General features: G+C 32.7%; 3 protein-coding genes across 4 annotated transcripts; all 3 read right to left on the bottom strand.

Moving 5' to 3' along the window:
- Window positions 1-1,098: 1,098 nt before the first annotated feature.
- On the bottom strand, window positions 1,099-2,021 carry LOC121211476 (uncharacterized). The gene is made up of 3 exons (XM_041084242.1): window positions 1,494-2,021; window positions 1,304-1,398; window positions 1,099-1,174 (listed from the first exon to the last, which is right to left on the bottom strand). The coding sequence occupies exons 1-3, from the start codon at window positions 2,019-2,021 to the stop codon at window positions 1,099-1,101; spliced, it is 699 nt and encodes a 232-aa protein (XP_040940176.1).
- A 4,434-nt stretch (window positions 2,022-6,455) lies between these two features.
- LOC107948077 (late embryogenesis abundant protein At1g64065) lies at window positions 6,456-7,106 on the bottom strand. The gene has a single exon (XM_016882551.2). The coding sequence runs from the start codon at window positions 7,104-7,106 to the stop codon at window positions 6,456-6,458; it is 651 nt and encodes a 216-aa protein (XP_016738040.1).
- Window positions 7,107-9,860: 2,754 nt separating this feature from the next.
- Window positions 9,861-17,349, bottom strand: LOC107949016 (respiratory burst oxidase homolog protein A). 2 transcript variants are annotated; one of them, XM_041083571.1, is made up of 14 exons: window positions 16,532-17,349; window positions 16,266-16,425; window positions 15,999-16,047; window positions 15,320-15,433; window positions 13,719-14,141; window positions 12,626-13,012; window positions 12,409-12,504; window positions 12,023-12,138; window positions 11,738-11,905; window positions 11,477-11,636; window positions 11,191-11,391; window positions 10,955-11,083; window positions 10,682-10,760; window positions 9,861-10,589 (listed from the first exon to the last, which is right to left on the bottom strand). In XM_041083571.1, the coding sequence occupies exons 1-14, from the start codon at window positions 17,124-17,126 to the stop codon at window positions 10,480-10,482; spliced, it is 2,787 nt and encodes a 928-aa protein (XP_040939505.1). In that variant the 5' UTR covers window positions 17,127-17,349; the 3' UTR covers window positions 9,861-10,479. The 2 variants fall into 2 exon arrangements, 1 of the variants encoding a protein (XP_040939505.1); XR_005906516.1 differs by lacking the exons at window positions 9,861-10,589; window positions 10,682-10,760; window positions 10,955-11,083 and having other exon boundaries at window positions 11,200-11,391; window positions 11,477-11,641; window positions 16,532-17,318.
- Window positions 17,350-19,310: the final 1,961 nt, after the last annotated feature.

Here is a 19,310-nt window from a genome sequence, read left to right as displayed (position 1 = left end):
ATATTTTATTAAATGAATTTATAAATTCACATATTTTAATAATTTTAAAAAAGTAAAATAAGTTAAAAAACTTCTATTATATATCAATTCTAATCTGATGTCCTTAATAGTCATTTTTTATTCTCACCTCACCGCTACAGCTGTGTTTGAATCCAAACACACACTGCACCATTCTTTTTAATCTCACTGCTACAGTATCTAATCTCACCGCTACAGTAACTAATCTCATCGCCACCGCTGTTTTTAACCTCACCGGAAGTAAACACACCGCCTATCTAAACTAAGCCTAAAATATTTTAAAATTTAAAGGAAAAAGAAATTCCCAAAATTGGAGGTGAGGAGAGGCAAGGCCCCATAAGGATCCACTTGTCAAATTCATATATATAAAGAGTACAATACAATCAATTTTCCACAAGTCTCTATAAAGGGCATTTGTTACAATCAATTTTCATAATGGTTAAGATATTTTTCATAAACACCCATAATTATTTTATCTTTTAAATAAGAGAATCTTATTTGATTCGATTCTTATTTGATTTATTTTCAGCACGTTTTAACTTTACAATTGAGTCATAATTACTCACCAAGATCGATTAAGTTTGAATAAAAAAAATATATCAATCCAAATAATACAAATATATTTATAAGATTAAATTTCAAGGACCTCAATTAATTAATTATAAATTATAAAAATATATTTAAAAACTAATTTATAAGATATAGTTTTAAAAATAGATCTCAAAGTGGAAAAATTTGAGGAATTAAAAATAAAAAATGAGATAAATTTAATAAAACAGAGGAGTGTTATATGTACGAATATTTTTTCCCCTCCCTCACAACTTCAATTAAAACCATGTATTTGTTTTTTTGGTAAACTAAAAGAAGTAAAAGCAAAATATTCTTTATGGACAAGGATGGATGCAGGTCGTGAAGGAAGATTGAGCCCAAATTATACCTTTTCCTTGACCTCATTTCATTTCCTTGACCAAATTAGTCCAAGTGTTGCAATGAATGATTTCCCCCCACATATTTTTAGTATATGGCAAGGCCTTCATTCAATTTAAGTGTAGCCTAAAGTTTGATATTCTTTTTTGTTTCTTACACTAAACTTGCTGGATATTTAGCACCACCGGATTCATGCATACGTGGAATAGGACCAATAACCTTGTAGTTCCTATTATGACAGAAATCGATCAGTAAACAAAAAAAACTGGGAAATTTTTCTTACACTACTTCTAACTCTTTACATGTAGTTTCATATTAAAAACAACAAACTAATCCAAGTGCTCTCTGCATACCTAACCACAACTTCAACAAATAACTATCATCATCATTTATGAACTTTAGAAATCGAGTTCTGGCTTGCACTTCTCTCCGTGAAAGCCATTGTTGGGGAATCTAACATTCATGAAACAATTGAATTTCACCACAACGTGCTTTTTAACGAGGTTCATAACATTAACCCGGCCTGAAATTATGGTATGACTGCTTACATTCAATCTCTTAGCAACCATTAAATCAGTGATAAAGCCGGGAACTTCCACGAATTTCACAGGATCTATTGCCACCGTCACATTTCTCCGCAGCGTACGCCTGGGCTTAATCTTCTCTTGGAAATGGACGCCCTCGCCCACCACCCTGCCACCGTAGTAAATCGTCGTCGAGCAGTTATCGAATTTGAAGGTTGCCGCGTTGGGGTTCTTCACCGAAACATCAACTAAAAGTGTCAAGTTCACACGAGTCTTTAAACTTCCGTTCGTTGAAATATCCAGGCTCTGTATCGTTAGAGAATTCAACCTGATCAATGGGTCCCCGATTCGAAACACGGTGAAAGACAGGACTAAAACTACGACGGCTAGGATTAAAAAAAGAGCGGCGATGCAGCCACAGCACTGGATATATCTCCTCTTTCTCAGCTGCATTTCCATAGACAAAGCTTCGTCGTCGTCGCTGCTGCTGCTGCTGCGAACTCCTCCTAAGGTGGCGGAGGCAAAGGGCTTGACCTGCTCTCGCTCAGCCATTGCCTAGGATTTAGAATCTTTGACTTCGATGCTTGGCAATGGCAATTAGCATGTTTATAAATACTTGGGAAATGGGGTTAGATTCTTATACATGGCCTACAGCATTTGTGAGGAAAATAAGCATGATTGAGACTGCTGAAACGCGTTAGTAAGCTTCTAACGTCTCGAGTTTAGACTACTGTAGTGTTTAAGAAATTCTACCCTGAATAACGCATCAAATACGATGACCTTTGTTTTTCTTCTTCCTTGAAACAATACATGGAATAAAATCAGTCAATTTAAGAAGTTCCTTTGAGTAAAAAATATAGGAAATTTCCTCCTCCTCCTCCTACTTCTTCTTCATTTTTTTTAAATATCTCTTATTATTTCATATTAGTTGTTTTGTCTTCCAAGATTAACCATATGCATGACATGCGTCAAAAGAATATAATCCATTGAATTTTGTGTCCAACGGTTTTGGGGTAATAGGAAAGGAATTTATATTGTATATATAGGGATATTTATAAAATTTATCATTTTAGATGTGAATGAAACACCATATAGCAAGGTTTTTTATTGAATAAATTAATAATTTAATTTCTGTACATTAAATTAGTGAGTAAAATAGTCATTTCGATAAAATTTAGTGTTTATATATAAGGTATAATAATAAATTTAACTTTCAACCTTTACACATTTATTCAATTTGATTAGTATTTTTTTATTGGATGTAGATTATAAATTTTTGGTAACTAAAATGGTTAAAGGGTAAAAAATGCCATAGTAATAAATTTAAAAAAAAAATCAATTAAACCCTTTTAAATTTATTAAAATATCATAATAATTATAACAAAAATTATAACAGAAAGTCATAAAAATCTTAAAATTATAATCTTTTATTAAAAAATAAAAATACTGATACAACAAAAAAATAGAATCAATTTTTTATTTGACCTTCTTTACAGAATAAACACTTCTAAAATAGTGTTGGCTAAAATATTGGTTAGACAAGAAAAAGAAAACAACGACCCCAAATCACAATCTAAAAAATATGGTGCGACCTTTCAAATGTTACGGAAAAGGAATTGGCGGGTCTAAACACACTGACTTAACATTATAGAAGAAGCTAAGTCTCATGGGGCACCAAGGAATTATGTATTCTTAGCTTGAAAAAGGGGCAACAACGACCCCCAATGAGCCGTTGCTAAGTTCAAGGAAGTTTCGTGTGTATACCTGGTCTAAAGAGACCATGAAGCAAAATATAAAGACCTTTGACAGAAACGTCTTATATTACAACCGATAAACTATTAAAATAGTTATTTTTATTTATCTCAAGTTACGCTTTAGTTATTTATATTTAATATGTTATGTTTTAGTCGCTTACATTAACGTGTTGTAATATTTTAGGCACTAAGAGCCGTTAATTTCTATTAATGATGAGTTTTTTTGTTTGACTTTTCGAGAAAACAAAATACAAAAAAATGGGCATTTTAGATTATGGCAAATCAATGAATTATTGGGCCGAGCTGGATTTGAACCAGCGTAGACATATTGCTAACGAATTTATAGTCCGTCCCCATTAACCGCTCTGGCATCGACCTAGAAATAATCAATTCTAGGTTTATTGATAATCCATAATCAACTTCCTTTCATAGTACTTTACCCTCAGGGGAAGTCAAATCCTCGCTGCCTCCTTGAAAGAGAGGTGTCCTGAACCGCTAGACGATGGGGGCGTACTTGCCTAACCGTGACCATACTATGCTCATAGTATGAACAATTTTTTGAAATTGTCAAATAATGGAATGAATAGAGCCGAAAGCTTTTTCCATCTTTTATGATTTTCCATTTTTAACTCATGATTTATACTCAGTAAATCATTCATTTTAATCGCCACTCTATTCGATATAGAAATAAATTAAATAAATTCAATCTATTATATAAATATTTATTAGAAATAAATAGATATTATAAAAAGAAACTAGATTATATTAATAATACAAAGTATATGATCAGTGATTGGTTTAACATAAACATAAAAAAGGGAGTTAACCTTCATTTCAAATAAAAATTACATTAACTCATCATTTCAAATAAAAATTTTAGGTTAAATTATACAATTGGTCCCCATATTTTTTTTGTTTTGAGCAATTTATTTTTTTTCTTTTATGTTCTTTTAACTTTCCTTTTTTTTTCTTTTTTTTTAATTCTCTTCTGCTTCTTCCTCTGTTTTCCTTCTTTCTCCATCTCTTTTAATATAGTTTTTCTATGTTTTCTATTTGTTAAAACTAAAGGGGAATAAGAAAAGGAAAAGAAAAAAAGAAAAAGAATTAAATTGTTCAAAAAAATAAAAGTGTAGGAACTAGTTTTAACAAATGGAAAACATAAAAAAAAATGGAGGAAAACAAAGGGAGAAAAGAAGAGAATGGAAAAAAAGAAAAAGAAAAAAGAACATAAAAGAAAAAAAAACTAAATTGGTCAAAATGGAAAAAATATGGGGATCAATTGTATAATTTAACCTAAACTTTTTGTTTGAAATGATGATTTAACGTGCCACATCGCAATTAACAGTTCAGTAACTAAAATGTTATGACACGTTAACGTAAGTGACTAAAACGTAACTTTCCAAACATAAATTACTAAAATGTAACCCGATATAAACAAAAGTGACTATTTTGATAGTTTACCCAATGCAACTTCTATCTCAAACTTTAAATCTTATTTTATTTGTTTTATCCAAACAATAATATGGATGAGAAATACAGATAATAGGATTTAAACTTGTGTCATTTTGGTGTGTGACGAGATCTCTAAATATTTTTTCAAATATAAAGATTATTTTTTGTCAAGATTTGTACGTGCCTTTTCAAATAACTGTCATATACAAAAATTATGAGTAAACTACACTCGATGTCTATATTTTAATCACTTTAAAAAGTTATAAATAATCAATTAAAACATTAACTTACTAATATTTTAAAAACCTAAGTGTATACTGAAATTTTAAACCCAACTTTTCTCTCTAAATCCACACTTCTCTCCCTAAGTCCAAAAAGGCCAAAAATCAACTATATCTACAAGGAGAACAATGTAGTTAACATAGAAACCGCTATCAAGGATTAACACTGTTAGAAGATAGTTTGAGCAACTGAAGTTGCACGGCAAATAAATTGGCCACTATTGCACGCCAACAAGTCTAGTTGAGCTCACACAATAAGCACATACTATAATAGAAATTGACCTTATCTTTGTTATTTCGTCTGTTTTGGCTTTTTTGAAAGGATTTAGTATAAATTAATTGCAATATATATAAAAGTAAAGATCTCACTTTTTCTTTACTTTTCTTTTTTTAAAGGAAAAAAAAAATTCAAACTAAAGCATTATTCAACAGAATTCAGTGAATAATTTTTAGATCATTTAAACAAAAAAAAATTTATATTCTCATCAAGAGAATGGGCTACACAATTGGCCGATTGATGAGCAAAACGAAAAAAAATAAATAATAATAACCACACAACATTCGAGTTTCCTCAATAATTTGATTATAAATGGATAAATCTAAATTATTGTTGTTGAATTTATTAACAATAATTAAACAATCCAACTCTCGTATTAGAAGATAAAGTTAACGTATACACGCTTAAGCTTAACTCACTTCACACAACTTGTCTTGGATAAATTAGAAACACAAACAAACTTCAATTTGGGATTTAATTATTTCCAACATGATATACAATTTGACATCATGCACTCTATATCAAGTTATGAGAATTTAATGCTGAAAGCAGCCTAAATGGAAGAAGAAGATTGATTCACAAAATAATAGAAAAAAATGGGGTCGTGGGGCTCAACTCGTTTCATTCAACAGCGACGGGCGGGGCTAAGGGCTGTGGCCCAAGCATTTACTTTCAAAGTCATTGGCCGATGAAGTTGTAGCAAGTTGACTGACTTATTAAGCCAGAAGGACTCACACGCCTTGCCGTCTCTGGCCAATATGTGAAACCAGAACCAGTAATTAACACTGTTAATCAAACTACTAATAGGTCTATTTCTGTATCTAGTCCCTGTACTTTTTGGACTTTTCAAATTTAGTCTCTTTGCTTTTAATTTTGATGAATATGTGTTCAATTAGATTTTAATTTTTAGAGCAAACCTTTGAATAAATTTATAGGAAACGTATTAATAGACTTAACAATTGAACTTAAATTTTTAAAAATAGACAAGTATAGGGACAGGGAACATAATTAAACCTTACTAATATCATCAAAAGAATGAAGTGAAATTTACACAAACTTTTAATAAAGAAATTGTTCTCAATTCGTCTTCCATTTACATTGGGATCTCTAATTAAACATATTGATCTTATAAGCTTTATCCCTTTAATGAAAAGGTATTATAAAACTCTGCCAAAAAGAAAACCAAAATTAAGATCAATTCACCCACCGTAATATCATATGATCAGTCGCATGTTAAATCATGTACGGAACTCCCCGTCAAATTAAGTTTCATGAAGCAAGTCATCTCAGGGTGCCTTCTTCTCTTCATTATGTTCATAATATTCAATTTCCCACTCAATTTCACATGGCTGCTCAGCTCTAAAATCCCAGAACTTATATTACCGCTTAAGCTCGTGGTGTTCGGTACCCGAATCGAGCTCACATCAACCGAAACATTCAACCGCTCGGTTTTCCTAGCTTGAGCTCTCCCGGTAGGTATCTTGAACTCTCCGACGACTACCAAACCACACGAAACACTCCCGGTCGTGTTGTCGAACCGGAAGTCTCCAAAATTGGTGTTCTCAACAGCGATCTGCGTTATAAGTGTGAAGTTGAAGGACGGAGACGTTGAATTAGTTACGTACTTGAGATTTCTAACCTGAACCGATCGGAACTTGAAACCGGGTGTTCTAGGACGTAAAAAGATACTTCCGAATGTCAAAAGAATGGTTCCTAGGACGACCGTGATGGTGAGAACGTAAACGAGACATTTACTGCTTTTTTCTTCTCGGCGTAAAGATTTGGGTTTAATTCCCCCGAACTCCATGTCGCTTCTTGGATAATCTTGAACAGGTGCCAGTGGCTTGCCCTGGGGATCTTCTTGTTGTTGCATATTGTTTTTCTAGAAGAAAGAAAAGGGGTGAGAATCTTTAGGTCGTTAAAGTTTTCTTTTAAAAAAGAATCAAGAATGGAAGATATAGGCTTGGATTTTTGCTTTTTGTAAGTTTTGGTACGAGTTATAAACATGGGAACAATGTCTTTATATATGAAATCCAGGTTTTGGGTTTCTCGAACAACCCGCGTTGAATGAGTATTCAAGTGTATTGGGTATTAACCTTTTTACTTACTGGGTCAGAATTAACGCCGGCCGACGAAATTCTTCTGCCCCTAACTGTGTCTCACCTACAGTTGTATAATTTTAATCAAAAATTATACAATTAACTTGGAGAATAGCACAATTTTTTTTATAGAATTATTTAATTTTTGATTAAAATGTGCGAATTTTTTAAGATTGACTTTTTTTAATGAAATTTAGGGTTAAAATGTTTTTCTTTTAAATTTAAGCTAATTACAAAGTTTTATTTGTAAGTATATAATCATAAAGTGATTTTTTTTTTAATTTTGAAAATGTGACATTAATAAATTTAACAAAAAAATTAATAGTGTTAATAAATTGACTTGAATTTTGAAATTTGGAAAGTGTTTATGAAATAGAAGTATAAAAATTAAATTCCTAATTTTCAAAAAGTATGAGGACTTATGGCATATTTTAACTTTATTTTTTTTTCACAAATGGCATCCATAAAAAACAATAAATATTTGTTTGATAAGTTTCTCCAAGAATGTTTGCATCGGATTGGACCATCTGGTCAGACCGATTGAATTGAAAATTGATAGGATATCAGTTTGGAGAGTGGCTTTGAATCAATTAGCTCGGAAGTCAATACGAACTAGTTAAATCGGCTAAAAATTCGATTAGATCAGGATATTTAAACTGGACTAAAACAACCGGTTGAATCAATTGGATCGAGAACCAACTAAGATAATATTTTAGGAAGTGACTTTGAATTAATTCGACTAAAAATCGATACAAATTGATTAAACCACCTAAAAAACCTGAATGGGATAGATATCTTCTGCCCCACGTGGCCCCTCTCCTAATGCCCCACTCGTATAAATTTTACACGATTACTTTTTAGCCCTATATAACAAGCATTCCTTTAGTTTAATTTACAGGGTTATATGCCCTTAACATCTCATAAAGATGTGGTTAAGTATTGGTAATTAAACCATTTTCTTGAGAAAAGTTAACAGTAGTTTTCGACTAAATAGATTGTAATTTATTTTTTATAAAATATGATTTGGAATGAGTTGATTTCATATCCAAAATAACAAAAATTAAATTAAGTATAGTTTTTTTAAAAATAAAATAATTGTTTTGCTTTTAATTATTGTTAATTAATTTAAATTTACAATAATTTATTATATTTATTTTAAACTATTATTTATAGTAATTAATAATTTTATGATAAACTTAAATCGGTTTATTTGACTTTGATCTAATTTTATTCTAAAATTAAAAAATTGAACGTTATCAATTTTAACAATCACACTGAAATCATGAGTAAAATATACAAATAACTTGAATCAAAATGATCTAATTCAAAATAGTTTGTGTATTAAATTTAACCTGAATGGCTAAAAATGAAGCTAAACTTGAAAAAAATTCAACTCTCAAACAATAATTCAAAATGACCCAAATTCAAAGTAATTCAATTTTTTTTAAAATACTCGCATGGTAACTATGTAATTAAAAAAAATTTGTAATTAGGTTGAATTTAATAAAAAAATAAAAATTTTGAAATATAAAAAATAGAGAAACTAAATTCAGTGAAATAAAAATAGTAAGATTAAAATTTTAAGTTTCAAAAAATGCAAAGAAATTTATTTTTAATAGAAATTAAATTCTTAGAGGTAAAAGTTGAATGAGGTTAGGAGTTGAGGTTGTTTTTCCTACATTGTTTTAAGGCGGAGTAAATGTTTTACTTAGTCATGATAATCTACTAAGGGACTGGAGGACAGAGGGAAATTTCTTGCGATCTCAAGCACCCATTTGTTGAATATTTGTACCAAAACTTAAAATAAACAAGAAAAAGGACTGCATTTTTTATAAGTTTGTCTGTTGAAACGTGTCCGTTGCTATTGAAAAGCCTCCTTTATGGCATACATTCTAAGTTTCCTAGACGTAATGACAAAATTTTAAGCAGATTATGTTTTATTTTACAGAGTTATTTAATAGAAATAAAATTGGGTATAAATTAAATAGATATATATTATTGTAGTTTTGAATCTAACAGGGAAGAGTACCCATAACACTTTGCAACCTTTGAAAGCACCTTTTTACGAGTCAAATGTAATTTACATTTAAGAACCTAATTGAATCTTTATTGTTGCAAAGTTTTGGCATTAAGGGAATATTGTTGTACACCTAAATTAACCCACACGCAAACTGATTTCATGTTTGCAGTGCACTGTCACATAAAATAAAAAAGTTAGGCATTTAATCATAAATTTATTACAAGTGCTACATTTTTCAAACAACAATAATATAACTATGTAAGCATGATATATATATAAATAATATGCACCAAATATTAATTATTTTTAACCTTATAGACATTATTTAATTTTTTATTATCAAATATCAAATATATATAAAATACCCTTTGTTAAAATCATAAATCAAGAACCTAAACTTTCCTTTTGGTTTATTTATTCAAAATAATAAGTGAAGAACCTAATTTATGATAAGTATAAAATGGATGAAGTAATATAACACGGGCGTGAAATAAGTAATTAACCGGCCTTAATATAAAATCCTCTCTTTGACTATATTATTTAAGATAAAGATGAACATCATAAAACTAGCAGCAAGTTAATTAACTTACAAAACAGTTCGTTGTGAACATAATTTACACACAATCTCTGATTATTATTGAAAGCAAAGGTAATGAATAATAATAAAGAACAGCAGCTTCAAATCTTCAATCCGCATTCAGCAGCATCGAGATGCTAGAAGGTTTCTTTACATGAAAATTTGGAAATATAGGGAAAAAAGAGAGGCAAAAAACCCATCAAGTTTATGCTTTTCAAAGTTGGTCTTCTTTCTAGTCCACCTACCCATGAATGGGCTAGGCCTGCCCTACCTCTCAACTCTCATTTCTCTTGCTCGCCGGACCATTGAATTTAATTTCCCAAAAACCATGATGGCCTCTTCGGTCACTTTTGTGGGTATTCAACGGTAGGGATAGAGACCTAAATGCCTTTTTTCCTTTCATATCTCCTTTTTCTATTCTAAGGCTGTACGGTGGCTCCTGTCTTCTGGGCCTACTATTGCAAAATTCTTATTTCTCTAGGTAAAGAAAGGAGTTAGGGCCCTGGATGGTAAGAATGCTATTTCCTCCCCTTGTATACTCCTCTCAGAATTAGAAATGCTCTTTGTGGAATTCAAATTTAGTGGAACCTTTTTGGTTTAACTCGTAGCAGAGTTTGCTGAGCTCTTTAGCCAAAACCGGTGCCCCACAATAAAAAACCCCTGCTTCCCAAACCACAATACAACAGTATTAGAAATACACAGAAGATTGCCATTGTCAGTTGCTTACATTGGGGGTCGAGGGGGTCACTTACCTATCCTTGCGTTGCAATGCTTGGAACTTAGTTTAGACAGAACGTTCTTCCATTTGGGCCTTGCAAAATGGGTCCGCACCTGATAATGTCAAAAAAGGAACTGTGATTGCGTTTCAAAAGAAAATTTTAGCCGGGCTGTTGTTAATGCATGGGATGGATATTATCCATGGTCTACAATTCTGCATAGGGAATTGTTGTCTCTTCACAAGGAATTGAGATTTAAAGACAATCATATGCTGAGAGAATGAAAATGACAGAAAAAAATGATCCTACCCTAGTGCCCGAAACGATGTCAACTCCATTCTTGGCATGATTTAGTGCTTGAACCATTGTAATGAGAGCTGAGCGTGCATCGCCTTCCTCGTACACGCTTGTCAAATAGTTGTGCATTTCAATCACACCCTACATTGTTCAAAGGGCGAAGTTAGTAACAAGCCAAGGTATTCTTTCCGACTGTCATCTTAACAATGTATTCTAAGAAATTACAAATGAAAGATTAGTTCTTTTACCCTTTGATCAAGTTCTGCAACTTCATTCATGACCCCTTTGAACCAATCAAAAGAACCTTGCTCTCTGGTTACCCAATAAAAGTAAGCATTCGTGGTCTTAAGAGTTTTCTTTCGTTTCGATGGAACTCTGTTTGGAGTGGTTGATTCATTGCTGCTCGCAACACTTACGTCTGATGCCTTACTGGTATCTGAGACTGAATCCTGAAAATGAGAAAAATAATATTTGTAAATGTTATAACCAAAGAACAAGAAAAACCGACTCATTAGCTCAGCACGAGTTACTTACTGCCTGCTCCTCCATTTTGACAATGTTGTTCAGCAGATCTTTTAAAATGCTGATGAATGGTGTTGCACCGATTCCAAGACCCACAAGCAACAGAACATCATACTTACTATAGTCTTGTGCCGGTGCACCATACGGTCCATCAATTAAGAGCTTTGGCAAACTGTTCTTCGGACAACAACATCATCGATCATAAACTTAGTATTCCTAATGATTCTAAAAAGGATAATGTTGAATATATTAATAGAAGCCAAATAGATATACCTTTTTTTAGTTGCCTCATCTGCCCTGAGAAGCCCACTTTTCCCCGCTACAGGAGGTTCACAAACCTCAGAGAATAGTCGTTTGAGTGCTTGGGTCCAGTCACCTAGCTGACGAATATGTACACTGAGGTAGTCATCACCAGGAGCGGAGGTGATTGAAAATGGATGCCTGGTTCCCAAAAAGAAACGCTCATGAGTTCAGGGAAAAATGCAAAATGCAAAATATACACCCCTGCCAGCCGAAACCATCCTAAAACATTATATATGCTTCAAATTTTTTACCTACCATTCAAATGGAGAGACAGCCGGGCACTGGACAAACATGTACTGTCCACTCTTGTACCGAAATTGTGGCGGCTTAGACATTTGTAATGTAAGAACACCTCCTGGATAAATTGCAACCTATATATTGAGAATGCAAAGTTACAAGACGATCATCAATCAAAATATACAGTAGCCTGATTCGGAGCTAAATTCAGGGTTCATGGAAAAAGGATCACAGAGAAGTTAATTTAGTAATTTGAACAGCCTCAAATCCTTGAGATTGTGCTTCCAAGTTAATTGGTCTCATAAATGTTTCTTCATTTTATTCAATACCCTTTTTCTTTGAGCAGATTCTAATTAATTATGGAACTTGTTTACACTAAATCATACTTGACAGAGTATGCGTACCTTCAAAAGCCGGACAGTAGAGAAACCGGAACGAAAAAATCTTAGGATCCTTTCTCCAGCATAAAGCAAAACTGGAACAGCTAGGTACATCCAAGTCTGCAACAAGGAATTCGATTGCCTTAAGGCTAAAACTACAGTTACAGTTAATTAAAATAAAATAAAATCCTGATGTTGGAATTTCTGCAATAACTTGAGAAAAGAAGATTTAAATATATACCGTCCTCCGATACCATATGTGCACGAGATAAAGGAATTCTCCATGGATGATGAGCAAGACGTAGACAATGACAAACAGGTGATGTGAGTACCAGAAGGCATTGAAGCCAGTGATTCTATCAAAAGGCTTGGGTAGCTTAATCAGGTTCCGCCGAAACCATCTTGTTGCCAGTGTAAATGCAATTGCCATGAAGATAACCATTAGAACTCCAGTCACTCCTTCAGTTCCTTTTACCAGGTCTATGTACGTTGGTTTAGGACTTCCAAAGTCGTTCTTTAGAAACTTTCTATAGTTATCATTAGAAGAGCTGATAAGCCTCGGGAAATCACAGGCAAGATGGTTACCAACATGGAGAATGACTCCAATTAAAATCGCTGCAGCTATTGTCTGCATAAATTCAATGAGATGAGGAGAGCGTAAACAATGATCTAATTGGATGGGAATCGACAACTTTCAAACTTCAATGTTATTATGCAACGCATCAGATTTGCTTTTCATTGTGGGCTAATTTGCAAATGTTTGAATTGTGAACTCAAGAGCATGGTTAATGCCTTTGCAAACCAATACCATTAAATCTTGATTGTCCACCATTATACCATTATAATCTTGATAGAATTTAGTGGTACTTGCTTTAGACTTCAGTTAAAACTATACGTTCTAGTTTGGCCTAAGTATACTTATCTGGGAAATATACTCTTAACTACAAGCCTTCTGTTCTAAAATTTGAGAAACATTTTCTTCTTCTTGTGTATGTAAATGCTTTGGTCACGGCCAAAAAAGTATCAAAACTACAATGTTATAATTTCATGTATAATATTCTAGTGTCTTCACTATTTTTTTTAAAAAAAACCTGTTTATATGTCAACTTTTGCTGCGTGACCCCTCCCCCCCTTTCCCTAACGTCGTAGTCTTAAGTTCACATTTCACAAGCGACAACATCGAACACCTATTATTGCCTTTGATGGCTTAAATCAGCCCATCATATTGACTTCTATAATCAAAGTTGCCTGGGGCCCAGACGATAAACGTGAAAGAGAAGCTAAAGATTGTATTACTAGAAAGAAAGAAAGGAATTGGTATTCAGTTTACATACCTTGTGAAAGTTGATATTATCGTCAAAAGGTACGAAGAGACCCAGCTTTGTGGACCTGAGCCAAGTAATGGTGTTTCTGCACACGGGCATGAGGATAAGAGCCATGTTAAACTTCAGGGTCTCAGCTGCTCCCTTGGCTGTGAGGAGGCAATAACCCATAACATTAAAAGCACTCTTCTGTTTGTATTGAAAGAACTTCCAAGTAAAGAGCCCTATCATAACCATAATCCAGAGTGACACGACCCATATCCTCTTCCAGTTTTCTTCTAAATAGTACACAAGTTTAGTGCTCATCCTTCTGATTCTGCCCTTTTTTCTTAATCCATGTAAGTTTTGGCTAAGAGCTTGGCTTGTGTAGCTTAGGGCTTGACTGTAGCTTACATATGTGTCCTTTTGCAAGAGAAGTGTCTCCAGTTGCCATAGCTGCACCATTTTCATCATTCATCATCATCCACCAACTCATGAAAGTTACGGCAAATAAAAAAAATATTAACTGATGAGGAAAATATTTAGTCCTGAAAAAGGACAATGTTATCTTGACCCAGTCAACTGGTCGCACTATCAGTGAAGCAGAATGGATGACGGGTGCATGCGTGAATGAGTGAAGAGAACGCGTTTTGGAGAGGGGAATAACTAGAAAGCAAAGCTCACATGGGAACCCAATTGTGTCAGGTCCGCCATTTAGCAGGACTATCGAGTTCAAAACGGTCAATCATGGGTTGGAGTTGGTCAGGACCCCTTCAATCTATGACCAGATACCCTTGCTCAATACTTTAAACCACAACTTTGGCAAGTAAAACAAAAGAAAAATCGATTTGCAAAGATAAGAAATAAGGGAAAAGATAATCAAATTCAAGGCAGATGCTATTGCCCGGATAGTGACCTGCCAAGTTGATTTTGGTCTTACCATACAGCCTTAATTACTATATAGAGATAAAGCAATTAAAGAAAAATATAGAACAAGCACACCAATTAAATGAGGGAACTATTCAGTAGATAATCATGCAAATATAATTTGCTAGTAGATAAAATGGAAAATTAATATACAAAGCTAGAATAGTACTCTATTTATTACAGGAAGGGACCTATTCAGCCTTTTTTTTTTCTTCCCATCGAGTTCAAGCTACATGTAAGGAAGCACTAAAAACTGGTTCAACGACCTCAAATGTAATTACTGTTTACCAACATAGAGATAATTTGAGCTGTCTATCGTAAAAGCTCGTTATTCTTGCTTTGATCATTCTTCTTTCGTCACGGTTGCACATAACCAGAACCGGATTTGTTGGAATGATCATTTTTCGCCGAACAATAGACTTTGGAAGAAAGAAGCCCAATTTAATATTTTCATTTATTTCTTTATAATATTCAAATCAATGCTACTCCATTGGTCATCTTACTAAAACTAATTTATAAGCTTGGTGAAAATGAAATCTTAATGGAAATAATAATTTCCTCGATTTGATTTATTAAATTCTAAAACACCCCTTGTCTTGATTTGTTACCCTTTAATATTAAATAAAATTAAGAGAATAAGAAATTCATGCAAAACGAAGCAAAAAAAGAATTTGATTATGGAAGTTTCATATAAATAATGGACCCACCTCAATATATCCAAGTCTTTCAGGGTCCAATTCTTCCATGATCAAAGCTGCATATTCTTCCGCTTGCTCTTTCAATCTTGATAGCTTGTTTGCTGAAGCACTTAGCATGATAATCTGTATAAACCAAAAGGAAAATAAATTTTGTAATTACGAATTAAAGGTAATTATAATTATATATTGACCAAAATGCCCCCACCAACCCCCCCCCCCCCAAAAAAAAAAAAGGAGAAGTAAATGATATGAAAAGAAAATTCGGAAAAAAGGCCAAACCCCTGAACAATGAATATCGAATAAACCAATCTAATTATAGGCAAGATGCTTGTAAAGTGATTTACGTCATACACCAAAAAAAAGATTGAAATTATTGTTATTTCTTTTTTTCTTTAATTTGATTATTTATAATCGGAGTAGTTAGTGTAAGAGTTTCTTGTGATTCAAGGTCATATTATACCTGCCTTACGTTGATTATAATAAACCAAAATGACACCCTGTAAACAAGTGCTCATAATCAATCACTTTAAACATTAAACTATTTCCTTCTGACGATGAGAGGGCGGCCTTCCAATTTTCTTTTTGAAGAAAAAAATTTATCAGAAGGGGCAGTGTTATTAAAAATTAGTTTTAAGTGGATACCTAATCCAATTTTATTAAAAATTGGAATAATGACAATAATATTTACCTCTTTTACTTCAGCCTCAGTGATTCTACCGTCTTCGTTCTTATCCACCCTGAAAAATGGGGCAAACATCATATAATTTAAGATTAGAAAGGAAATTCACATATAATTGCAAAAAAGGACGATTTTAACTAGATTTTATTTGCATCATTAATTACAAGTTTCCAAAGAGTGAAATTTAAGAATCATTAATTTTAAAATGAAATAACTGAAAAAAAAATCGTAATTAATTAATTTCTACTTGTTATAGAATAGTTTAATAATGCGTACATGTCGAAAAAGATCTGGAGGCGAGAATCAAAACTTTGATCGGTGATTTGAGACCAATATTCATAAAGTTCATCTTTGCTGATTTTTTCAACTTTTAATCTCCTTCGTCTACTCAATGCATCGAACATCTCTAACGCAAATTCCTTCGAATCCTTCATTCCTTAAAGAACAGTACACGATTAAGAAAAACAGTTAGAAGATAAATTCAAACCGAAGCGTTTAAAACAATGGATTTGGGAGGAAAACGTGATGATGAAATGGATAACCTATGCATTGTGCGAAATCGGAGCGAAAGAGATATCCGTCTTTGGCGAGTTTGTTGAATTTGTTTTCAACTTCTTCCCATGCATTGGCTTTATTGTTACTTATAAACCTTAATCCACGAAGTGCTTTATGAGCGCCAGAACGAGTCCGGTCGAGTTGAGCTCGCTGCTTTCGTAGAGCTCGAGCGGCTAAAGCCGAGTCGAATCCATTTACAGTCTGAGATGCGTGTCCGTTGCCCCATGAGAACTTGCGTAATTCGGCTTTCAACTCTTGTGAGAACTGCCTGGCTTTGGCCACTGCTTCGGCTTTCAGTTCTTGTGAAAACTGCCTCAATCTATTGGATGAGCTCCTCGTCGTCGGTGACCGTGAAGCGGATACCGGAGTATCGGAGCCTTCATCGACATTGATAACGGTGGCCGGCTCGACGCTTCGGAGGATGATGGTATCATCGTCTTGGAGATCGAGAGTGACCTCGACGAACTCCTCGGCGGAGTTGTACTCAGTCCCCGGCGAAGTAGTTGCACTGAGAATGGTATTGGTGGGGATGGTGTCTGAGGCCCACCGCCTCTCGTGCGTCGGCAATGAACCGTCTCCCATTGAGCCAACAACTCCTAGTTATACATGGCGACAGTTAAATTTATAGGAAAGAGAAGTTGAATTAATGTTTAGTTTATTTAAGAAAGTGGATTAAAAAGAAAGAAAGAGAAGCTGAATATAAAGGTAGGCAAAGGAAACACGGATGGAATCTGAAGGAAAAGACAAGAGAACGCGGAGAGCAGCTCCACAAGAAAAACTAAATAAAATGAATAAAAAGAACAATATCGCGGGACTAAAGGGAAGAAAGAGACTTGTATATGTTGGATTTCATACGAAAGAATTAGGTTAAAATATACTTTTAGTCCTTGTACTTATATATAATTTGAGATTTAGTTCTAACTCAATCTTCCTAATTTTTTAATTTAAAAATCTTAGTTCAATCATTATTGTTGTACTGTCAAAATTTGGCAACGTATTATGTTTATTTTTTTGTCAATCATATATTAACTCATATAAAAATAACCTAATCGTAATTCTAAATTGACAATATTTGATAAAAAAATACTTATAATTTTAATTACTAACTGAAAGTTTTAAATTAAAAAACTAGAATGATTTCATTTTTAACTTTTTAAATACAGACACTAAATCTCATTCTCTTTTATCAAAGTACATATGATTTTTTGGTGAATTGTAATATCGAGATAATGGTTTTTTTATTGCTATATAGTATTATTTTTGATTGTTTTAATAATTGGATGGGTGATCTAATAAGTCAAATCATCAATTTTTAGTTCGATCAATTCAATTGTCAGTCTAACAATAATTTAAAATTCATAAAAATTATAAAATCACTCCAATCATCATTTTTTGTCCCAATTTTTAGTATTTTACCAATTTTAAGTGATTTGTTCATAAGTGGGTTCAAGCCTTATGTCTTGATTTATATACTAATCGGTTCCAATTGATCGATCTGGCCCGTTTAAATAACATTGGTTTTTATATTAAAATAAGTGATATTAAAAGTTATTTATCAAAAAATGATTTTATTTAGGGTTATCTCGACATCTATATATGGAGTTTAGTTAAATATATTGTGGCATTAATATTTTCACGTCCCTTTGAAATTAAGGTAATTACTATAGAATGATTAAATCACCTTGACACCAATGGGTGTTGATTTATTTGTAAAAATTTTAAAAACATAAATTGTAATTAATTTGAAGGGGAAAGGAAATTTTAAATTAACTTTTTTACCTACGCATGTATGGTCTTCTTAAAAACCATAAAAGAACCCTAATTCTTGAACTTATAAATTACTCGTACTAATAATTAGTTTTTCATTGGAAACTCAAAACATTTTCTTCTACATTCTTTCATGTCCTATACACTTAAGATTTTCTAAATTCGAATTTTAAAGCATATCATAATGATTGTCCCCTTATTGAAATTGAAAGAATGATATGTTGCTCAAAACGCAGCAACAATAAAGTATTCTCTAGTGGTTCTATGTTGTCGTAATATGAGAATAATTTTGCTCCATTTCTTCCATAGTTGCATGTGATGAAAGGGCAGGAGCAATAAGTTGCTTCACCTAGGTGCATTTCACCCAATTTTTGTTGATGCCACTAATAACATCTACAGACAGTGTGACCCTCAACAACTAATAACATCGTGCTCTACGTTGATGCCTCTAGTTCTGGTTATCACCTACCCATCGATTGAAAGGTCGGTTATAAAAGTGACATATTCCAATAATACAGTTATTTTCCCGCATAAAAAAGGAAATGTATGCATTTTTACCTCCATCTTTCTAACAAGGTGGAAGTAATCAATTCAAATGTTACTATTGTAGATACCACATACAAACCAACACTCTTCAAGCAGTCTTTGATACATCTATCTAACTTCGAAAAGTTTAAATTATGTCGAGCACAAACAGTTTGATTTCTTTACTCTTTGAAACATCACAAAAATATTTAATTTTACAAAATCTTAAAAATATTTTTATAAATATAAAAAAATTAAAAAATTAAAAATTAAAATCTTAAAAATTATGCTTTGCCAACTATTCTAAATAAATTTATTATAATAAGTCTTGTTTTTCTATTTTATGCACATATTGATAATTTTATTTTTCGATATTATAGTTTTACATCTTACATTAAAATTAACAACTCACAGAGAAAATAACTGTTAAAAGTATATCAAACACCAATGCTACAATTAGCAAATTAGATGAAA

The sequence above is a fragment of the Gossypium hirsutum genome, chromosome A12 (assembly GCF_007990345.1).
Source record: "Gossypium hirsutum isolate 1008001.06 chromosome A12, Gossypium_hirsutum_v2.1, whole genome shotgun sequence".
In the NCBI taxonomy this organism is placed as follows: Eukaryota; Viridiplantae; Streptophyta; class Magnoliopsida; order Malvales; family Malvaceae; genus Gossypium; species Gossypium hirsutum.
This window is presented reverse-complemented; position numbering and strand designations above follow the sequence as displayed.

What these genes read in the sequence shown, in the direction of transcription:
- LOC121211476 (XM_041084242.1), bottom strand. Translation starts at nt 2,021, where the DNA reads ATGGCTGAGCGAGAGCAGGTCAAGCCCTTTGCCTCCGCCACCTTAGGA. An exon ending in TGGTTGCTAAGAGATTGAAT is followed by an intron (nt 1,399 to 1,493) that starts GTAAGCAGTCAT and finishes CATGAATGTTAG; the next exon opens with ATTCCCCAACAATGGCTTTC. An exon ending in AGTTATTTGTTGAAGTTGTG is followed by an intron (nt 1,175 to 1,303) that starts GTTAGGTATGCA and finishes CTGTCATAATAG; the next exon opens with GAACTACAAGGTTATTGGTC.
- LOC107948077 (XM_016882551.2), bottom strand. Translation starts at nt 7,106, where the DNA reads ATGCAACAACAAGAAGATCCCCAGGGCAAGCCACTGGCACCTGTTCAA.
- LOC107949016 (XM_041083571.1), bottom strand. Translation starts at nt 17,126, where the DNA reads ATGGGAGACGGTTCATTGCCGACGCACGAGAGGCGGTGGGCCTCAGAC. An exon ending in TCAAAATGGAGGAGCAGGCA is followed by an intron (nt 11,392 to 11,476) that starts GTAAGTAACTCG and finishes TCTCATTTTCAG; the next exon opens with GATTCAGTCTCAGATACCAG. An exon ending in ACATCGTTTCGGGCACTAGG is followed by an intron (nt 10,761 to 10,954) that starts GTAGGATCATTT and finishes TGACATTATCAG; the next exon opens with GTGCGGACCCATTTTGCAAG.